We start from the raw sequence: 23461 nt of genomic DNA, 5'->3' as shown, positions 1-23461 counted from the left end.
TAATGTATACAAAAATTAATTTATCTATGATATATAATTCTAAAGCAAAATGTTAAAAAGTTCTGTATGAGGTTAAATAATATTTAAATTGAATATTATAGGTTATATTTTATTATCAATATTATTATTTCATTAGTTTTGATAATATTTTGATGAGTTAGTCACAAATATTTTAAATTGATAATTATTTGTCCTTAGTGTGCTTCACTTATATAAATTATTATTTATGTATTTATAAAATCCATAATTTGATTAATTTTTAGGTTATTATAACTTATACGTGGTGCTTAGATATATATTTTTTCAAAATTTGTTTCAGTTCAATTCGTTCTATATATTATGCTCATTATAATTTATTATATAACATAAAATCAATTGCTTGAATTTTAATTTGAGAAACAATTTTGAAAGTAAGGTATATACGTTCTTAATTAATTTATTCATCTAATATGACAATAGACTAAACCAATATGTTAAGACTCATAAGAACATTTCTCAGAAAATGGAGAGGTTTCATTGTTAGGTTTACAGCGATAAATGAGCTTCCAAAATTGTATCCAAAGGAAGAAAATGAACTATTTATACTAAACTAAAAATAAGAAAAATGTGTTTTACTAAAAACGTGTTTTGTGAATCTTATTCTACCAACACAATATAAATTAAAAAAAATTATTCAAATTATTTTTTAAAAAAATCAAATTTTAATTTTTATTAAATAATTGATATTCACGTGCATCGCACGTGCTTCTTGCTAGTTATTTCTAAATACATGGTAAGCTTCTAGATGTTCCACAGTCCCCCTCAAGCTCGGACATAAATATTCAGAAGATTGAGCTTGTTACACATGTCTAGGAAGCTTGGACGAGAAAGGGGTTTCGCAAGGATATCCGCTAACTGATTTTGAGACGATACATAGTTCATCGAAATAGACTTTGCCTCTACTTTCTCACTTATGAAATGTCGGTCGATCTCGATGTGTTTAGTCCTGTCATGATGTACTGGATCCTGGGACATGCTGATGGATGCTTGATTATCACATAGCATTCTAACTGGGCCATCAACACTGACTTGTAGGTCTCGAAGTAGCCGCTCAAGCCAAATTCCCTCGCACACTCCATGTGCAAGAGATCTCAACTCCGCTTCAGCACTACTCCTGGCGACTACCGATTGTTTCTTGCTTCTCCATGTAACTAGATTTCCCCATACATATGTGCACATCCCGGATGTAGATCTTCGATCGGAGACTGAACCACCGTAATCAGCATCCGTGTAAACATCTATATGTCGGCTGGGAGTCTTTCTAAATAAAAGACCTTCTCCTGGGGATGCTTTTAAGTATCGAAGGATGCGTATTACTGCTTGCATGTGTATCTCTGCGGGATCATTCATAAACTTGCTAACCATGCTTACCGCGAATGTGATATCGGGTCGAGTATGTGCTAAGTAGATCAATTTTCCTACTAGTCTTTGGAATCTCCCCTTATCAGCAGCTTGCTCAGTCGTTCTTGGCCGCAACTTGGGGTTTGGGTCCATGGGAATATCCACGGGTTTGCATCCAAGCATTCCAGCTTCTTTGAGTAAGTCAATGGTGTACTTCCGTTGTGCTACTGATATTCCATTCTGTGAGCGTGCCACTTCCATTCCAAGAAAGAATTTCAGTTGCCCTAAGTCTTTGAATTCAAATTCAGTAGACAATAATTCCTTCAGCCTTTTTATTTCTTCCACGTCATCTCCAGTTATTATTATATCGTCTACATATACACTTAGTATCGTACATTTCCCATGAGTAGAGTGTTTTGTAAACAAGGTATGGTCGGCGTGGCTTGGATGGTAAGACTGTCGTTTGAGAACTCGAGTGAATTTACCAAACCATGCTCGAGGAGATTGCTTCAAACCATATAATGATTTCTTGAGCTTGCAGACTTTGTTTGGATTTAACCCGTTGTTGAAACCCGGTGGTATGCTCATGTATACTTCCTCCTCTAAGTCACCATTGAGGAAGGCATTCTTGATGTCGAGTTGAAACAATGGCCAGTCAAGGTTGGCAGCAAGAGATAAGAGAACTCGGATTGTGTTAAGCTTAGCCACTGGTGCGAAGTTCTTACCATAATCAATCCCGTAGGCTTGAGTGAAGTCTTTTGCCACTAACCATGCTTTACGCCTCTCAATTGACCCGTCTGCATTGTATTTGACGGTGAATAGCCACCTGCATCCCACAGCTTTCTTCCCCGACGGTAAGTCTGTAATCTCCCAGGTTTTATTGCTCTCTAGTGCATGGATCTCCTCATACGTTGCAGCCTTCCATTCTGGTACTTTGAGAGCATCTTCCACAGAGTTAGGTATTTGAATCTGATCAAGATTGGAGACAAACGCCTTGTAACTTGTGGAAAGATTCTCATATTAAACAAAATCTTGCATGCGATAGGGGCCGCAATCCCGAGATGGTTTCCTCACGGCAATAGGTAGGTCCTGGTTAGTTTGATTAAAAACAGGAGTTTCAACAGGAGTATGAGTATTACCTTGTTCCGTTACAGATTCGGAAGCTGGAGTAGATTCATGGATGTGTTGTTGTGTGTTCTCTCATTGGACTCCATGAGGGGACTGAAGTTGAGAAGTAGATGGAGGTGGGATGTGCTCTGGCTGATCACTCAGGAACAAGTACTGGGATTCACTATGAAGGGATTCACTAGGAACATGCTCCCCCTGAATGACAGTACTGGTAGAGTAGAAGGGTTGTTTCTCCTGGAAAGTAACATCCATAGTGGTGTAGTATTTCTTAGTGCTTGGAGAGTAACACTTATACCCTTTTTGTGTAGATGAGTAGCCAACAAATATGCACCTAAGGGACTTGGGATCTAGCTTATTCTGATTGTAAAGATGAACATACGCTGAGCAACCAAACACCTTAGGTGGAAGGTAGGATATCAGGCGAGTGTGTGGATAGACAAATAAGAGAACTTGAGTAGGGCTACTGTAGTTGAGGATACGAGATGACATGCGATTTATTAGATAGGTCGCAGTAAGTATAGCTTCCCCCCAATAGAATTTTGGTACGTTTGAGGTGAACATGAGTGATCGTGCACCTCAAGAAGATGTCGATTCTTCCTCTCAGCAATGCCGTTTTGTTGAGGAGTTTGAACACAAGAACTTGTGTGCACGATTCCATGAGACTTGAAGTAGTGCCCAAGTTCGTGGTTGAAAAATTCCCCAGCATTATCAGAATGGAATATCTGAATATTAGCATGAAATTGGGTTAATATCATGGCATGGAATTGTTGAAATAATGAAGCAGCCTCAGATTTGTTTTTCATAAGATATACCCAACTAAACCGAGTATGATCATCAACAAATAATAAGAACCATCGAGATCCAGTAATATTTGCAATCTTAGATGCTCCCCAAATGTTACAATGAATCATGGTGAATGGCTTAGATGCTTTGTATGGACGAGGTGGGTATGAGTTGCGAGTATGTTTGGATAGTTGACAAATATCACATGAAAATGCAGTGACATCTTTATTAATAAACAATGAGGGAAACATTCTTTGCAGATACAAGAAATTAGGATGGCCTAACTGATAGTGAAGTAATAGGATATCACTATGATTACTGTCCTGAAAACTAGAAATATTATGAGAAGATGCGAGAGAGCATTGTGGAGTTGCAGTGGGGTTGTTGGTGTTGATGATGTAAAGTCCAGAACACAGTTTAGCATATCCAATCATCGTCCCCGAGCCCCGAGCCTGAAATAAACAAGAATGATCATCAAAAGTTGTGAGACATTTCAAGTCCTTATTAATTCTAAGGACTGAGAGCAAATTGCACTGAAGTTTTGGAATATAAAACACGTTATCAAGCTTCAACTTTGGAGTGACAGTGACTGATCCAATTCCTTCTACCATGGAATGTGTGCCATCGGCGATCATAACGAAGATAGGGTGGTCACATGGTGAATAGGATGTGAATAAGGATTTGTTACCAGTCATGTGATCTGACGCACCAGAATCGACAATCCAGGACAATTGAGCAGCCTGGACATGAAAGGCTTGAGAAGTGTTACCTCGTTGTGCAACATTTCTGGAGCCTGCTGGAGGTGATGGATGGGCTTGGTGGATGATGCTGTGGAGGAGATCAAGCTGCTCCTTACTAAATAGATTTGAGGTTGCAGTGTTAGCCTTGCTCTCGGGATCACCAGAATGGTAGGGTGGCTTTCCATTTGGTGGCTAACCATGAATTTTCCAACACGTCTCACGAGTGTGTCCGAGCTTTCGGCAATGATCGCAATACGGACGTGGCTTTTGCGGCTTGTTGTCATATGTAGCTTTTGCTGCAAATGGCTGGTTGGAGTCGGATGAGCACATCGCCGATGCCTCTACAGGGGTTGAAGTCTGCAATGGTGTCTCGCCCATCATCACTTTCCGCCGACTCTCTTCATGTCGAACAGATGAGAATGCCTCCTGAAGTGACGGTAATGGCTTGATACTGAGAATACGACCTCGGACGTCATCGAGCTCCTTATTCAGTCCGGATAACATCTTGAACACACGCTTGGTTTCAATGATTTTGTTATAGAGATGGGCATCGGTAGGGCATGTCCACTTTTGTTGATCGTAGAGGTTTAGTTTCTGCCAAAGTCGAACAAGGGAGGTGTAGTATAGAGTGACTGAGGAATCGCCCTGTCGGAGATCATGGAGACTGCTCTCTATCTCGAAGAGCTCATACGTGTTATCGATGTTGGAGTATGTTGTTTTTGCGTGGTCCCGTATTTCTGCAGCAGTATCATACATCAGAAACCCTTCACCGATTTCAGTGGTCATGGAGCCGATTAGCCATGTCTTGACCATGTTGTTATTTGTCTTCCATACTCTATGGCTTGGATCGTCTTCCTCTGGAGTTTGAATCATTCCAGTCAGGTAGTCGTCCTTGCCTTTACCACTCACAAACATCAAAATTGATCTGGACCATGCTAAGTAGTTTTGGCCATTCAGCAAGTGATGTGTGATGAAGCTGGTAAATGAGTCTGTCGCTGAAGGAGGAGGGATGACTGGTAAAGGTGAAGTGGCCATGATATAAAGATGGTGCTATGGCTCTGATACCATGTAGAAAAGAAGAGTGAGGAATAATCACGTTATTCTATTCATTGATAAAAACCAGTAAATATATATACAACCTAATCTCCTTAAAAGTAGGAGTTGTACCAAATCAAAAATAACAAACTAAGTAACAAGATAATCTTAAAACTAGGAAAAGATTATATGCCTAATCTGTGAATAAATATCCTATAATTATTCCTAAATACATGGTAAGCTTCTAGATGTTCCACAATTACATTGCTCGAAGCAAGGTAGGGGGAAAAAATTATATTATGATTCCTCTTATCTAACCGTTGATTACCCATGTATATTTATCCTTGACCGCTCATTTAGCACAAACGCTACAATTTCGCCTAATGAGTTCTCCAACATGCTGCTAGAAGGTGAATATGAAACGACGTATGTTGACTTCGGATATCTTGGGTCCCCTTCTTTTTTTAATATCTTCGGTGGTTTACTTAGTTTTAATATATTAATCTATCAATCATGTTCATTGTAAATAATAGATAGGCCTGTACTGTTGTAGGGTTTAAGTCGTGTTTACATTAACACCTCAATCAACTGAACAGCCAAAAAATAAGCAGCAATGAATTTGATTTGGATGCATGAATCCATTTTTACAGAGAAAATAAAAAAGATAGAACATTTAAAAGTAATACAAAAATGAATTAATTTTAAAAAATAATATATGATTTACATTTATTTTTGAAGTGATATAAATTATTCAAATGGCAGTGAAAGATACCAATAAATAACATATTTAATTTAATTTAAAATTTAAATGAAAGTCCAAGAAAATTATTAAATTGAGAAAATTAATTAATACTAATATTAAGTAAATTTAATAGTGATTTTTTTAATTAGCTCAAACATTTAAAAACATGGACATAACTTACTTTGCTACATACAAACTAAAATATAAATATAACTCTATATCATTTTTCTTATGTCCATTTTACAATTGAAAAATATATTTCTATCATCCACTCTTTTATAGATATTTAGAATAAAATAAATGTTATTCGAAAAAATTAAATAGAATGCAATATGTCATAACTAAATATTATAAAGAAAGAAAGACAATACGACAAAATCAAAAGTACAATAAGATGTGACTAATTAGAATTAATTATTAATAGATAAAATGTGAGAGTAACGTATGTTACGTGATAATGTGAATAAGAAAATATGTAAAGAAAAATTATATCCATTCACAGTTGAAATTTTTTTTCACATTATCACTTTTATATAGATATAATATAAATATAATATAATATAATATAAATATAGATATATTTTTTCAAAAGTGTTACTAAAATCTTTAAATTTTTTGTTATAGCTAAACTCTTCAATTTTTTTTAAGAGATTCGTATTTCATGAGATTATTAATATATTAACATTCATAATTGTTGATATAAACTCTTATAAATAATTTATTAAACTCTTTATTTTCAATTCTTTGTTAAAAAATCATAAAACATGTTACTATTAAACTATTATTATCATATTATTCTATATTTATCATGTTATTCTACTATTACTTATATAGTTAATTTTTTATACATCTTCTTGTGATACTATGATTTATTACTTAATTATAAAATACACTAAAAATATAATTACAAAATTACATTAAAAAACATACAGAGAGAAAATTAAAAGAATAAAATATTTAAAAATAATATAAAGATGGATTATTTTAGAAAATTAATATATGACTTATATTTTATTCTTGAAGTGATATAAACTAAACAACATAAAATTTTCAAAATATAAATATAAAATAGATTAATTTTTAATATTAAAATTATAAAACTATTTTCGTATAATATATATATATATATATATATATATATATATATATATATATATGTATATGTATGTATAACTACCTACATTAACTCATCAGATTATATGGTAATTTTGACAATAAAAATATATTATAATATCAAACACATTAATACTTTTAAGTTGTTTAAAATAAATTTATTCAAAGACTTTAGCATATTATTTTAAAAATATGACATCGCAGCTTATAAACTCTTAGGACAACTTATAAGATGTACGAACTTATAAGTTGTTTTAAATAATTTTAGCCAAAAACCTTCCAAGTAAATCATATTTGCAAAACCATATACAATATGCTCGCGACGAGAAAATGTTGGTAGATGAGATTAAACTCATGACACCCTCTAGAGATCTTGCTCAGGATGACAACGGCGTGGATTTGGTCAAACTCGATATCTAACCCACATACCATTGGACCCCTCGCCTCGAGAACATAGTGGATCTAATCTGGATTTGACATGTAGATCCGTCAAATTAATTTTTTTTATATTTTTTTCAAACACAAAATAAAAATGTTTAAAAATTAATTAATCATTAAGGTATTTTCAAAATTTATATTAATCTATCCATTTTGATTCAATTAAAAATTAATTATCGATTCTTATTCAATTAATAATTAATAAAAAAATATATTTAATTATATGTTTTCATATTAAATATATTTATTAAAAAAATGAAGAATAATTAGTAAGATGATGGTGATAGATAATTATGCGACTAGTGTGAGAGCCCAGTCTGTACACCCAAGCCCAGCCCAAAATTTAAGGTTAAATAATAATAATCATAATAGAAACAAAAAAAGAAAGAAACAGAAGTTTCTCTCTCCCAGTATACTGCATCGCCGAAGCTTATTTCTTCTTCAACATATTTCGAAATTTCATACTTCGATTTTAGCCGCTCCGGTCGCCGAAAAATTACAGTAAATACATATTCGGAATCCTCTCGACGAGAGATATCCATTGATACAAAAATTTCGCAGAAAACTCGCGACTCCCGGAAACCCGTCGGAGACCGCCGCCTGTTTTCGCCGAAAAAGTTGGAATAAAGCTTGGGTTAAGTTGTTTGAAGCTTAAATTCGAAGTTTTGAGCAATTGTTGAAATTTTAGAGGTATAATGCAGATTTTAGGGTTTCGAATTTTGGGCATTTTAATTCAATTGAGTTTCAATAATTAATATATATTGGATTATTGATTGTAGGTGCTATATCGGAGCCGATTGGAGGTATTAAGCTAATTTTCGAAATTTATTTAGATAATATTTCGAATTTAGCCTATTAATTTGGGAATTTATGATTTGTGAAATGTTAAATCGTTATTGGGATGTGTTTATAGCATAAGAAATAAAAAATGAACATTTTGGAAATTCCTAGTAAATATCGAAAAATTTCAGATTCGATATGATCGAATTTTCGAAATTTCAAGTTGTCCGGTATTGAGAGATTTAAGTTAAATAAATCACTATATTTGGCGTATGAACTGTTTTATTATGACGTCTATAGTGATGTGGAATGACGTTAAGTACTTTGTAATGAGTTGTGGCGTGCTTTATGTGCTTCTGTGAATACGTGACTGCATTCATGTATTTATTTGAGTTGATACATAGCATTTCGAGCCTTGACTCCGTTGATTGCTAGCATTACTGATCTGTTGAGCTGTTGCGTCATCTATGGAGCGAGTGATATGATTAGATCACTCCTGACATCTCATCGATGGAATGAGTGATAGGATTAGCACACTCCTGATGACTGCTCGAGGACTGACCGGGTCGCTACCGGACCCTCGATGCTACGTGCATGGATGAGCGGCGGCATGATATTACGTTGCTGCATTCCTGGCACGGGTGGCCACTGTTCCTGTTGCTGATGCGTTTTATTGGACTCCGTTTTGGTATCCGTTATTTCATTGTTACCGACACGCATTGTATTTCATTGCATTTTACTTGATTTTATTTCACGTCAGTTATAATTGTCATAATTTTACTGGTTCGTCGTACTGGGGCCTGACCCCTCTTTTCTGTTTATGATGTGGTTGTTTTTGATGCCATAGCAGATTATCCAGGAGGATTTGACGCGTCTGGTGGAGCGTCAGGTAGCGGCGATGCCCAGTAGTTGGATTGTTGTTGCGAGTTCCCAGATATTCTATCATTGAGTCATACTTTTGCCAGGGAATGCCCTGTGTAGCTGTACTGTTATTTTATGATGTTTTGGATTACTAGTTGTGTGATTGAGCCTTGTCGGCTATGTATGCATTAGTCCTGGCCAGTGCGGCTATAGGTTTGTGAATTGCTGTTATGACTTTCTTTCGAGTATATAAATGTTTGTGTTGCTTGGAAATTTTTGGGATGTCCTACTTACGGGGAGTTTATGTCGAAATTTCTATTGGCCCAAAAGGAAAATTTTTAATCGTTTTCGCTGTTTACATTAACGAATCCTGGTTGTTTGATCATTAAACGTTAATCAGGAGCACGGGTCCGTCACAACTAGTTTCCAAATTATTTTTACTTGCGGTTCAAGGGCCCTTTTTGGCATTGCTGCAGATTTATATTCTACTCACACTCGAGACAAGTAATCAATCAAAAGTCAAACAAACAAACATCATCTGCAGGGAGTCTGCACTCAATTTTATATTTGCTTAAAAAATGCTCGAACTTACCTTTGTGCCTTTGGTGGTTCCTCTATAAATTTATTGTGCCCACAAGTTAGAAAACATTTTGTGGATTGGTTTACTTTTTCAACCACGTAGATCAACCAAATTTCTCTTTTTGTGTAATTTAATTGACTCCCGTTTTCCAAGTCAGTGGATCAAGAAAAATACATCAGTCATTATTCAAATAATAATAAAAAAATATCTTACCTTGAATTTCTGCAAGTGAAGGTCTTTTTTAACCCAAAAAAAAAAAAATATTGTGCATTTGAACTTCTGATTAGTCTGTCCCATTAAAAAATCAATTGTATGACGTTGGATATTTAAAAAAAATTTATTATTCGGGTAGGAAGAAATCAAACAAAATAGGCAGTTCTGGTCCACTTTCCTTGGGTGATATTCTGCAACAGTGAAATTTCAGAGTTCACCGATCTGGTCTAGTTTTCTCATTTCAGTCATATTGTCGAGGGGGCCAAAAAAGAAGGCGTTTAGGCACCAAGAACCATGAACACCAGATGGAATGAACGTTCTATGTCCTTGCACTTTATTACAACAGTAATCTCCTTACTTTGTGGGCCGAGAATGCTCCAAGCAATGGACATTTTAACTCCAGCTCAGTTTCTGAAAGATGGTGATACAATAATTTCATCTGGTGGAGATTTCGTATTGGGATTTTTCACTCCTGGAAAGTCCAAGAATCGGTATGTGGGCATATGGTACAATAAAATCAAAGGACAGACTGTGGTATGGGTCGCCAACAGGGAAACTCCGCTCACCAATACATCAGGCACGTTTAAACTCATCGAGACAGGGTTTCTGGCCGTTATTGATGGGTCCAACAGAGTTGTTTGGTCTACGAATTCATCGAAAATCGTTCAGAATCCAGTGGCACAGTTGCTCGACACGGGGAACCTCGTGGTTAAAGATTCAGATTATTCGGGCCCTGAGAATTTCCTTTGGCAGAGTTTTGAGCATCCCACTGATCATTTATTACCTGGGATGAAGCTCGGTTGGAACTTTACGACTCGTCGAGAGGTCTACCTCTCGTCCTGGAAGAGCTACGATGATCCAAGTACAGGAGATCATACAATTCATTGCGATCCTTCTGGTTATCCGCAGCTGACAATAAAAAAGGGAGATGCTTTGCAGTTCAGAAGTGGAGCCTGGAATGGTGAAGGCTTTAGCGGAGTACCAAATCTGCGAAAAAATACTATTTATAGCTTCGAGGTAGTTATGAAGGAGAATGAGATTTATTATCATTATGAGCTTTTACACCACTCAGTTATTTCAAGATACACGTTGAATGAGAGTGGTGTTGGACAAAGATGGACTTGGGTCGACGAAACACAAGGTTGGGTTATTTACCTTACGTCACCAACAGATAGTTGTGATACATATGGTTTTTGTGGTGTGCATGGCTGTTGTAACATTGCAAATTCACCTCCCTGCGGATGTTTGGATAGATTCGTGCCGAAAGATCCAATCGGGTGGGAGAGGACAGATTGGTCTAAAGGATGTGTCCGAAGGACACCTTTGAATTGTTCAAAGGGAGATGTGTTTTTTAAGTATTCAGGTTTTAAGTTTCCTGATACGAGAGGTTCTTTGTTTAACGTGAGCATGAATCTTGAAGAATGTGGGGTATTTTGTTTAAAGAATTGCTCGTGTATGGCCTATACGAGTCTCGATATAAGTAAAGGGGGAAGTGGATGTTTACTTTGGTTTGGCGAACTTGTAGATATCAGAGTGGTACCTGGAGGAGAAAGTATTTACATTAGAATGGCTTCTTCTGAGATAGGTAAGAATTTAACGAGTTTATTTTTTTTTAAGCTAGCTTCTCGTTAATTAATGGAAGTAGGAGTGAAAAGGGGAAGATGTAACTAGTTTCTTTCAAGGCCTTTTTTACTGTTTCCGAATCTTTAATCTTCTAATGTCGGCTAGTTTATTTTCTGCTACAGATTCGAAAGGAATGAAACTTATACTTGTAATGGTGATTTTGGCCCTGGTAGGGGGAATGATTATGCTAGGCCTGAGCCTGATGCTATATTTCAAGAAAACAAGGAAGACTGATCATCTTGCAGGTCGCAGGAGATCGGTTTCTGCATCAAAGCAGAAAGATGAATACCATGACAGAATTAGGGCAACCGATATTCGATCTCAATTCATTAACTAAGGCCATCGATAATTTTTCTATCCAAAACAAGATTGGAGAGGGCGGATTTGGACCTGTTTACAAGGTAAATATATAAATTTACCAGGTGGACGGTGGTACCTTACAAAATCTAAAGATATATACTAGAGTAAATTCTGATTTCAGGGCCTGTTGGAAAGTGGAAAAGAAATTGCAGTCAAATGTCTGTCTCAAACATCACTTCAAGGAGTAGACGAGTTCAAGAATGAAGTGACCTGTATTGCGAAACTCCAGCATCGTAATCTAGTCAGGCTTCTAGGATGCTGCAGTCATGGAGAAGAGAACATGCTGGTTTATGAATACATGACCAACAAAAGCCTGGACCTGATTCTATTTGGTAACAATTACTCCTCTTCGGAACATTTTCGACATCTTCATTCTGCAAAAGCTAACTGAAATTAAATGCAGTATCATTTATGAGACAGATCCATTGAAAAACAGTGTACTTGATTGGCCGAAACGCTTCCACGTTATAAATGGAATTGCTCGGGGACTATTGTATTTGCATCAAGATTCCAGGTTGACAATTATCCATCGAGACCTCAAAGCTAGCAATATATTACTAGATTCTGACATGAACCCGAAGATATCAGACTTTGGTATAGCTAGAAGTTTTGGAGGAAATGAGACAGCAGCTAAGACACACCGAGTTATTGGAACATAGTAAGTATCTAAAAATCTGCAAGTGAGTAATGGTTTTCATTGCTTGTGACATTGTTTTCTGGCTAATACTCTATTACAGTGGCTACATGTCCCCAGAATATGCAATAGATGGTATGTTCTCTGTAAAGTCAGATGTATTCAGCTTTGGCGTTCTAGCTCTTGAAATCTTGACGGGAATGAGTAACAGAGGATTTACACACACTGATCACCACCTCAACCTTCTCGGCCATGTACAGATCATGTAGTGTTGTTATTTTAGTTATTATTATGAAAATATAGGTAAAATAATTCCTCATATACAAATTTTGCAGGCATGGTGTCACGCCCCGAAACTCGGGATTTGACACCGACATTGTTCATCAATCACACAATCGAAAAACAACCAGCCTCGTAGCACAATATAAACCGAAACCAGTTTATTTCATAAATTCGCAAAAAAAACAATCATTGTCTTTACAATTGAATAAATTGCGGAAGCGTTTACAATTAAAATAAACCTACTAAAATTCTTAAATCCTTGCAGCAAAATTCTCGAAATTTAAATAATTTCACCAGCCCCAAAATTGATCCGACTCTTCTTCCTCAACCTGTTCCTCTGATTTATCTTCTGATTTATCTGGGAAGGTTGTAAGGGGTGAGTATTTTGGGAAATACTCAGCAAGTGGGGGCCGTTCGAGTACACAAAAACATGCATATAAAATTCGAAATACGTACACACACACACCATGCATAAATTGACTCATACCACATTCGTATCCTTGACCTGACACTGAGATTCCTCTACTTTCAATGGTTTACTGACGTCAGTCCCTAATTTTTATTCCTCTAAGGAGGCGAGGCCGGATCAGTTATATCCCCACCGTATGAGAGTCATATCATAGTTGGGATTCCCTCCCATATCAAGTTGAATCATCACAGTGTCAACATAAAACTCATGCACAAATCGTAGCCAGAAGGGGTAGAAGAAGAATTGTACTCGACCGAAATTTCGAAAATACGAAAATGCATACACTGAAATTACACATTTAAAACAAGCCCACTTACCTTAGATATCGTAGAAAAACGTGAATAGAGGGGAATCCTGCACTGGAAATTTCGAACCCTAGCTTCGTGGTTGGACTGCAGCAGCGCTTCGCTGTGCTCGAAAATTCCTAAAGAGACTAGGCACTATTTTCGAAAATTTGAGTGTGTTGTGTGAGGTGTGATTTTCGAATACAGGGCCCTCCTATTTATAGGGGTTGGCTGCTATCGGGATCGAGTGATATCGCGTTGAAATCTGACTTAAATCTTTTATCTCGAATCGTGATATATCTATCCGTCATTTGTTCGAAATTTAAATCTTTTATCCCATGCAAATCTCGAAATTTGCATATATATATACTGATAAATTTCGAATTCTAGAGATTTTATTACCATTTGTCTGATTTATATCCCGGTATCTCCATATCAACTCAAATCTTAGATATTTATCTGCGAAATTTCAAATAATATACACGATATTATTATTATTCAATCTTGGTAAAATCTTACAAATCTCACATCCTCAAATGAGATAAATCCTGGTATCCAAAATATACTATCGTGATAAAAACTTAAATGATAAAGCTTAAAATTCTTGGATTTTACATCCCTCCCTCCTTATGGGAAGTTTCGTCCTCGAAACTTGGGTTGGCTTGGTCTCCGAAGAGGTACGGGTATTGGTTTCTCATCCTTTCTTCTAGCTCCCACGTGGCTTCTCTTTCGGTGTGGTTCGACCATTGTACCTTGACGTAGGGAATAATTCGTCGTCTTAGCACTTGGTCCTTGGTGTCCACAATTCTAATGGGAACTTCTTCGTACTTCAGCTCTTCTCCCAAGTTACTTTCGATCATGAGCGGTTCTGCTTCTAACACGTGGCTTGGGTCCGAGATGTATTTCCGTAGTTGGGACACGTGGAAAACATTATGAATTCTTGACATGTTTGGCGGCAGTGCCAATCTGTATGCCAGTGTACCCACCTTTTCCAGAATTTCGAAGGGTCCTACATAACGGGGGTTCAGCTTCCCAGCTTTGCTGAATCGGACAACTCCTTTCATAGGCGAGACTTTTACGTAGGCCTTCTCACCAACGTTGAACTCCACTGGCCTTCTTTTCAGATCTGTCCAACTCTTTTGTCGGTCTTGAGCTGCCTTGAGTTTTTCTCGGACAACTGTAACCTTGTCTACTGTTATCTGTACGAGCTCGGGTCCTACTACTGCTTTTTCTCCCACTTCATCCCAATAAAGTGGTGATCGACATTTCCTTCCATAAAGAGCTTCATATGGAGCCATCCCAATACTGCTGTGATAGCTGTTGTTATAAGCAAACTCGATCAATGGTAGATGAGTGCTCCAATTGCTACTGAATTCAAGAGTGCATGCTCGCAGCATATCTTCCAAAGTTTGGATGGTTCTCTCCGTTTGTCCATCGGTTTGAGGATGATAGGCCGTACTTAGGGTTAATTTCGTTCCCATGGCCTCTTGAAAGCTCTTTCAAAAGCGCGAGACGAACCTTGGGTCTCTGTCAGACAGGATGCTCACTGGTACTCCATGAAGTCTTACAATATTGTCCATGTACAGTGTAGCTAATTTGTCCAGATTGTAGTTCATACGGACGGGTAGGAAGTGTGCAGATTTTGTAAGTCTATCTACAATTACCCATATTCCGTCCTGACCTTGCCTTGACTTTGGTAATCCTACCACAAAGTCCATGGAGATATGGTCCCACTTCCACTCAGGTATCTCCAACGGTTGCAATAATCCTCCGGGTCGCTGGTGCTTTGCTTTGACCTGTTGACAAACCTGACACTTAGAGACGAATACTGCCACATCTCTTTTCATTCCGTTCCACCAAAAATTCCTCTTAAGGTCTCTGTACATTTTTGTACTGCCTGGATGGACTGAAAACTTGGACTTGTGTGCTTCTGATAGTATTTCTTGGCGAAGGTTATCGTTGTTCGGTACGCACAGTCGTCCATTCATCCATAGGACTCCCTTGTCATCAATTTGTAGATCTTGAGACTTCCCGCTTTCGACTTGCTCCTTAAGTTTCTTTAGCTCGGGGTCTCGGTCCTGATTTAACTTGACGTTCTCCTGCAGACATGGCTGGGCCGAGAGGGAAGCTAGAGTGGTCTTGCCTCCATTTTTCCGACTCAGAGCATCGGCCACTTTGTTCGCTTTACCTGGATGGTAACTTATAGTCAAGTCGTAATCCTTCAATAGTTCGATCCATCGCCTTTGCCTCATGTTTAGTTCTTTTTGGGTGAACAAGTACTTGAGGCTTTGGTGATCTGTGAAAATTTCGCACTTGGCACCATAGAGATAGTGCCTCCAAATTTTTAAGGCAAAAACAACTGCTGCTAACTCAAGATCATGCGTATGGTAGTTCTTTTCGTGCGGTTTCAACTGCCTTGACGCATAGGCGATCACTCTTCCCTCTTGCATGAGTACGCATCCCAGACCTTCCTTAGAAGCGTCACTGTAGATGGTGAATTTCTTGTCTTCAGTGGGTAAGGCTAGTACTGGCGTGGATGCGAGCTTTTCTTTTAATGTCTGAAAACTCTTCTCGCAACCTTCGTCCCAGATGAACTTGGAATTCTTCTGAGTGAGTCTAGTCAGTGGTATAGCTATGGAAGAAAAACCTTCGACGAACTTCCTGTAATAACCTGCCAGTCCAAGAAAGCTTCTGATGTCTGTGGCGTTCTTAGGTTTTGGCCGCTCTGTAATTGCCTCAACTTTCTTGGGATCCACTGATACTCCTGCTTCCGAGATCACATGTCCTAGAAAGGATACACTCTTAAGCCATAACTCACATTTCTTAAACTTAGCATATAGCTCTTTCTCCCTCAGTGTCTGTAGTGCAAGGCGGAGGTGCTCTTCATGTTCTTCCTCGTTGGGAGAATAAATGAGGATGTCATCAATAATACCACTACGAACCGGTCCAGAAATGGTTTGAACACTCTGTTTCATTAGGTCCATAAATGCTGCAGACGCATTGGTCAACCCAAAAGGCATCACTGTGAACTCATAATGCTCATATCTTGTCCGAAAAGCTGTTTTGGAGATATCTTCAGCCCTGACCTTCAGTTGGTGGTATCCAGTCCTCAGATCCAATTTAGAAAAGACTGCGGCTCCCTTGAGCTGGTCAAATAGATCGTCTATTCTCGGAAGAGGGTACTTGTTCTTGATAGTGATCTTGTTCAGTTCCTTATAGTAGATGCACAATCTCATACTCCCATCTTTCTTCTTCACAAAGAGTACTGGGGCTCCCCATGGGGACACACTAGGTCGAATTTGCTTTTTGTCTAGCAATTCTTGGAGTTGCTCTTTTAGCTCATTGAGTTCAGCTGGCGCCATCCTGTAAGGTGCTTTAGAGATTGGTGCTGCACCAGGAACCAGATTAATTTCGAACTCAACTTCGCGGTCCGGAACTGTCCCTGGGAGTTCTTCTGGGAAAACATCCGGGAACTCACATACTATTGGGATGTCTTCTATCCTCATTTCGACTTCTCCTTGCACTTCGTTGATCATTGCTAGGTAGATGTCTTCTCCGGATTTCATAGCCTTCCATGCCTGGGAAGCGGAAAGGAGTGATTTTCGTTCTTTTATCCCATGCAAATCTCGAAATTTGCATATATATACTGATAAATTTCGAATTCTAGAGATTTTATTATCATTTGTCTGATTTATATCCCGGTATCTCCATATCAACTCAAATCTTAGACATTTATATGCGAAATTTCAAATAATATACACGATATTATTATTATTCAATCTTGGTAAAATCTTACAAATCTCACATCCTCAAATGAGATAAATCCTGGTATCCAAAATATACTATCGTGATAAAAACTTAAATGATAAAGTTTAAAATTCTTGGATTTTACACATGGACACTTTATAAAGAAGGGAGGTCACTGGAACTAGTTGATCCTTGCCTAGCAGAGTCATTTAACTTATACGAAATGCTAAGGACGATCCATGTTAGTCTGTTATGCGTGCAACAAAATCCAAAAGATAGGCCAAGCATGTCCATTGTGATATCGATGTTGAGCAGCGGAGGCTTCTTTCCTTCACCCAAGCAACCTGGTTTCTTCACTGAAAGAGAAGTTCTCGCTGCACAAAGTTCGACTAGAACGAATACTGTGATTTCGGCAAATGAACTCACCATTACATTGCTGAAAGCAAGATAGGAAACAATTTGTACACCATTTCAATTAGATCAAGCAACCATGCAACGTAATTTCACCCAATGAATTTTCCAACATGCTGCTACAAGGCAAATGTGAAACAATATACATTATCGTAGATTTCTAGTCACTCCCGAAACTAACACTCAATCCAAACAAATATATACGAGGTTCAGAAACTTCATCAAATTGTGAAGAATATGCAGTTTTAGACAGAAGTTACACTTTTATTTGCACTTATGTAGCCTATACCATATATTACCTCACATCATATGTAGGGATTGTGTACTCAATTTTATATTTGCTTCAAAAGTGATCGAACTTGTCATAATACCTTTATACCATGTGGGTTAGTGAAAAAAAATTGAATGAATTCATAAGAGATTATAATGGATTTTCATAGTTATGTTGCAAGATTTTGTATTCAATTTATGGTGAGATTTTGAAAATTCGAATTTTTGTATTAAATTTTGTGTTGATGTACATGTAGTATCATTTTTTTCGCAAAATATGAAAAGACGCAAATTATTGTGAAAATTTAGCGACATCGTCGAATTATTATTATAATGCACTGACATTTTCAAAATAGATATTCCCAGTGTCAATATTATTTTTTGTGCCCACAAGATATAAAATATCAGTGTCTTTATGCAGTGGTGTAAGAAATCAGGCATCGAACTAAAATTCTAATATTTTTTTTTATGGACACCAGGTCAATAGCCAAATTCGGTGGATGAAAAGTACATCACTCCCACTTGTCTTTCTTTGAATTTTCTGCCTGATAAGTGGTTTATTAGGACTTTTGGACGAGTGAGACAAACATTTGCCGTGTCCCATTTAAAAATCAAGCTTACAAAGCTGAATTTTTTCTTTTCGAATAGGATGAAATCATTGAATCAGATGAAGACACTGCATAAGTTTATACAGCTGACTTTATAATGACGCTTGTTTTTGCCAGTCTAGTGCCGGACTTGTCACGCGAATTCGCTTTATACTAAGGATCCTTGGTACATTTTGCCCCAAAGATAAACTGCAACGGTGAAAAAGAAGGCGTTTAGAGACGAGAACCATGATTACCAGATGGAACAAATGCTATATGTCCATTCATTTTATAACAACAATAACCTCCTTGCTTTCCGTGCCGAGAATGCTCCAGGCAGCGGACATTTTGAGCCCTGCTCAGGTTCTGAGAGATGGTGATACGATGATTTCATCTGGTGGAGACTTTGTACTGGGATTTTTCTCTCCTGGAAACTCCAAGAATCGGTATGTGGGCATATGGTACAATAAAATCAAAGGACAAACTGTGGTATGGGTCGCCAACAGGGAAACTCCACTCACGAATACATCAGGCACGTTTAAACTCATCGAGACAGGGTTTCTGGCCATTATTGATGGGTCCAACAGTGTTGTTTGGTCTACGAATTCATCGAAAACCGTGCAGAATCCAGTGGCACAGTTGCTCGACACGGGGAACCTCGTGGTTAAAGATTCAGATTATTCGGACCTGGAGAATTTCCTTTGGCAGAGTTTTGAGCATCCCACTGATCATTTATTACCTGGGATGAAGCTCGGTTGGAACTTTATGACTCGTAGAGAGGTCTACCTCTCATCCTGGAAGAGCTACGATGATCCAAGTACAGGAGATAATACAATTCATTGCGATCCTTCTGGTTATCCGCAGCTTACAATAAAGAAGGGAGATGCTTTGCAGATGAGAACTGGACCTTGGAATGGTGTAGGCTTTAGCGGAGTACCGAATGGGCGAAAAAATACCATCTATACCTTCGAGGTAGTTATGAACGATAATGAAATTTACTATCATTATGAGCTTTTAAACCACTCGGTTATTTCAAGATATACGCTGAACGAGAGTGGTGTTGGACAAAGATGGACTTGGGTCGACGATACTCAAGGTTGGGTCATTTACCTCACGTCACCAATAGATAGTTGTGATACGTATGGTTTTTGTGGTGTGCATGGTAGTTGTAACATTGTGAATTCACCTCCCTGCGGATGTTTGGATAGATTCACGCCGAAAGATCCAATCGGATGGGGGAGGACAGATTGGTCTCAAGGATGTGTCCGAAGGACGCCTTTGAATTGTTCAAAGGGAGATGCGTTTTTGAAGTATTCGGGTCTTAAGTTACCAGATACGCGAGGTTCTAAGTTTAACGTGAGCATCAATCTTGAAGAATGTGGGGCGTTTTGTCTAAAAAATTGCTCATGTACGGCATATGCGAGCCTCGATATAAGAAAAGGGGGCAGTGGATGTCTACTGTGGTTTGGCGAGCTTGTAGATATCAGAGAGGAGTCTCCAGGAGAAGATATTTTCATTAGAGTGGCTTCTTCTGAGATGGGCAAGGGTGTGTTAAGTTTATTCAATTTTAAGCTATGTTTTGTACATCGAAGTCTACGCGGAAAGTGGAAGATTGAACTAGTTTCTTGAGGCCATTTTTATTGTTTTCCGAGTCATTCATCTTCTAATCTGGGGTTGTTTTTACTGCTACAGATTCAAAAGGAATGAAACTCAAACTTATTTTGGCCATGGTAGCCGTCGGGGGAATAATTCTGCTAGGCCTGATCCTGTTGCTATATTTCAAGAAAAGAAAGAAGACTGATCAGCTTGGAGGCCGGACTAGATCTGTCTCTTTGACAAATCGTAAAGATGAATGCCATGACACAGAACTAGAGCTGCCAATGTTTGATCTCAACTCATTAACTAAAGCCACTGATGATTTTTCATTTCGAAACAAGATTGGAGAGGGTGGATTTGGACCTGTTTACAAGGTAAATATATATATTTACCAAGTGATACCTTGTGAAATCCAGTGATATATACTTGAGAAAATTCTGATTCCAGGGATTGTTGGAAGGTGGAAAAGAAATTGCTGTCAAATGCCTGTCTCAAACGTCAATGCAAGGAGTAGACGAGTTCAAGAATGAAGTAACCTGTATTGTGAAACTCCAGCATCGAAATCTAGTCAGGCTTCTAGGATGCTGCACTCAGGGGGAAGAGAACATGTTGGTTTATGAATACATGACCAACAAAAGCCTGGACCTGATTCTATTTGGTAACAGTTACTCCCTTCTTAACATTTTGAACTTCATTCTGCAAAAGCTTAACTGAAATTAAATGCAATCATTTACGAGACAGATCCATTGAAAAGCAGTGTCCTTGATTGGCCAAAACGTTTCCACATTATAAATGGAATCGCTCGGGGCCTTATGTATCTTCATCAAGATTCTTTTCTTCGAATTATCCACAGAGACCTCAAAGCGAGCAATATATTGTTGGATTCTGATATGAATCCGAAAATATCAGACTTTGGCCTGGCTAGAATTTTTGAAGGGAATGAGACTGGAGTCAACACGAACCGCGTTGTAGGAACATAGTAAGATTGTCGATACCATTTTTATATTCCATTTTTTCATGCATGCAAAACCTTTGCCTGGGATGTAATTTTCTGGTTATTATGACGCAGTGGCTATATGTCCCCAGAATACATGATAGATGGAATATTCTCTGTGAAATCAGACGTGTTTAGCTTTGGTGTTTTAGCGCTTGAAATTGTCAGTGGCAAGAAAAACAGAGGATTTTTCCACAGAGATCATCAACTAAACCTTCTTGGACACGTAAGCATTGGAAATAAAATAACATGTGGATTGCGTTCCCCTTCAAAAAATTTCAGAAAAAAAAAATTTATTCTGAAGTACTGCCTTTCCTCACTCAAGCTAACACTGTTTTTGACTCAGGGATTTTGTGCATTCCACATAAAAAAAAAATAGATGTTGAAGTAAGAATGTTGTCTATGTATCATCCGTCTAGTGTCCTGAGAAAACGAGTTTAATGATTCTGACAGGCCTGGATGCTTTACAAAGAAGGAAGGCCATTGGAATTGATGGGGTCTTATCCACGAATCTCATTGTGTCTGTCAAAAATATTGAGATCGATCCATATTGGTCTTTTATGCGTTCAACAATACCCCGAAGATCGGCCAAGCATGTCATCGGTTGTTCTGATGCTGGGAAATGAAGGGGCTTTGCCCGAAGCGAAGCAGCCTGGTTTTTTCACCGAGAGAGATGTGTTAAAACCAGAATTTTCAGTTAGCTCAAATGTAGCTAGTTCAGCAAATGAAGTGAGCATTACATTACTAGATCCTCGATGATCTAAGTAATTTGGAGTACATTTTCAATTATATTTTGAAGGGATATAATGTGTTCCGAATGCTTCAATTAGGCATGGAGCAGTAAATGAGTATGTATTCAAATGAAACTTGTTTAGATACGCAGTAATACAAATTCAACTTAGACTGCATTAATGAAATGGAAACTCGGAGCCGAGTTTTGACTGAGTAGTTCACCCTTGCATGCCTGATTTTGAAACACATGGCCTTCGTTTTACGATATGATTTCCAATACATGCAGCATTTGTTGATAAAAATAAATGCAGTGTAATTAAATGTATCAATAGTATCATTCATCCAGCAGTATGATGTTTTAACTCATTATAAAATTTGATGGATAATATAATGCAACACGCAAAAATTAAAAATAGAAACACGATCGAGACTAAGGCCTTTTGAACATTTATGGTTTCGAGACTGGGTGTATGTCTTGTTGAATAACATGTATCAATAGAATTCGAAAAACGACGTTGGGTGACTCGTCACATGGGTCAACCTCTTGTATGGACCGGAAAGTAGCTAGCTTGCTTGATTGACCAGCTAGCTTCGTTTTGATAATACACAAAAATTTAAAGAGACTATATCACGTATCAATTTTATGATAAAGATATTCTATTCGGTTTAGTTATGAAAAAAGTGTTATTTTTATATTAAAAATATTATTTTTTATGATAAATATAGATAAAGTTAACTCATCTTACGAATAAAAATCCGAGAAACTATCCCACAATAAACTTATTCTTGATAACTATGCCACGTCAGAGGATATTATGGTCACAAATTTTTTTAATAAGTTAAAATAATATTTTAGCCCAATAATCACTATTGAAGTTTTTCATCATTTTTTTTTTTTTGCCCCCATTGCCCCAATTTTTAAAAGTTTTTTCCGACGAAAAGTTGATGGAACGAGTTGACTGGAATTACTCCCACAGATAATATAAGGTAATACTTCGGTCAAGGCCGTAATCAGGATTTTTAGTACTAATTTTATATTAAGGCTTCGTTTGGTTCGTGTGATGGGATAACTGAGTAAAAAAATATTTAAATGATTATTTACACAAATGTTTCGACAAAAATATGGACAAAAAAATTATTTCTCATCTTCAGAAAATTAATTGTTGGTCGATGCATACTTCAAAACAAATAATGGTTAAATTCTTGAACAAACTAAGCATTGTCATGAAGATCGACACACTTACCTTGGTCGATGCTTGCTACACCTTCTGAAATTTATTTTTCTTCATTGCGTCGTACAGTGGTCGTGGGAGGAAGAGGGTAAAATACCACATTTTTTTCCCTGCAGAAAAAGTGTTGCCGCTTCTCACGCTTGTTTATTGAGCAAAGAGTATTTGTGTGAAGATATTTTCTCTCATCTTTAATAGTGTTTACTACTGGATACTTATCAATTGAGTGTGTAGTGATCTCTTCTCCTCCCAAATTATCTATTTATCACAGGCCCAAAGATAAAATTGGGCCGCTCAATGAGTGAGAAGAACAAATGACAAATAATTATTACGAGACAATCCACTCTTTATCTGTCGAACCAAACGAAGTCTAATAAGTTCATTGATAAAAAAAATTGAATGTTTGAGATATACATGTTATTTTAATCTTTTTGTCTATATTTATACGTG

General features: G+C 37.4%; 1 protein-coding gene across 1 annotated transcript; it reads left to right on the top strand.

Annotated features, from left to right (window-relative positions):
* Positions 1-9925: 9925 nt before the first annotated feature.
* Positions 9926-21977, top strand: LOC142526135 (receptor-like serine/threonine-protein kinase SD1-8). Its single transcript, XM_075630394.1, is given in 13 exon segments — positions 9926-11378; positions 11539-11710; positions 11712-11817; positions 11898-12108; positions 12197-12434; positions 12514-12678; positions 17886-17989; positions 18684-20006; positions 20153-20430; positions 20504-20714; positions 20798-21035; positions 21126-21276; positions 21504-21977. Coding segments are annotated over 13 exon segments (4794 nt in total). The 5' UTR covers positions 9926-10087; the 3' UTR covers positions 21810-21977.
* Positions 21978-23461: the final 1484 nt, after the last annotated feature.

Source organism: Primulina tabacum, chromosome 15, assembly GCF_025594145.1.
Source record: "Primulina tabacum isolate GXHZ01 chromosome 15, ASM2559414v2, whole genome shotgun sequence".
In the NCBI taxonomy this organism is placed as follows: domain Eukaryota; kingdom Viridiplantae; phylum Streptophyta; class Magnoliopsida; order Lamiales; family Gesneriaceae; genus Primulina; species Primulina tabacum.
The sequence above is the reverse complement of the archived record's forward strand: the minus strand, read 5'-3'. Positions and strand labels throughout refer to the sequence as shown.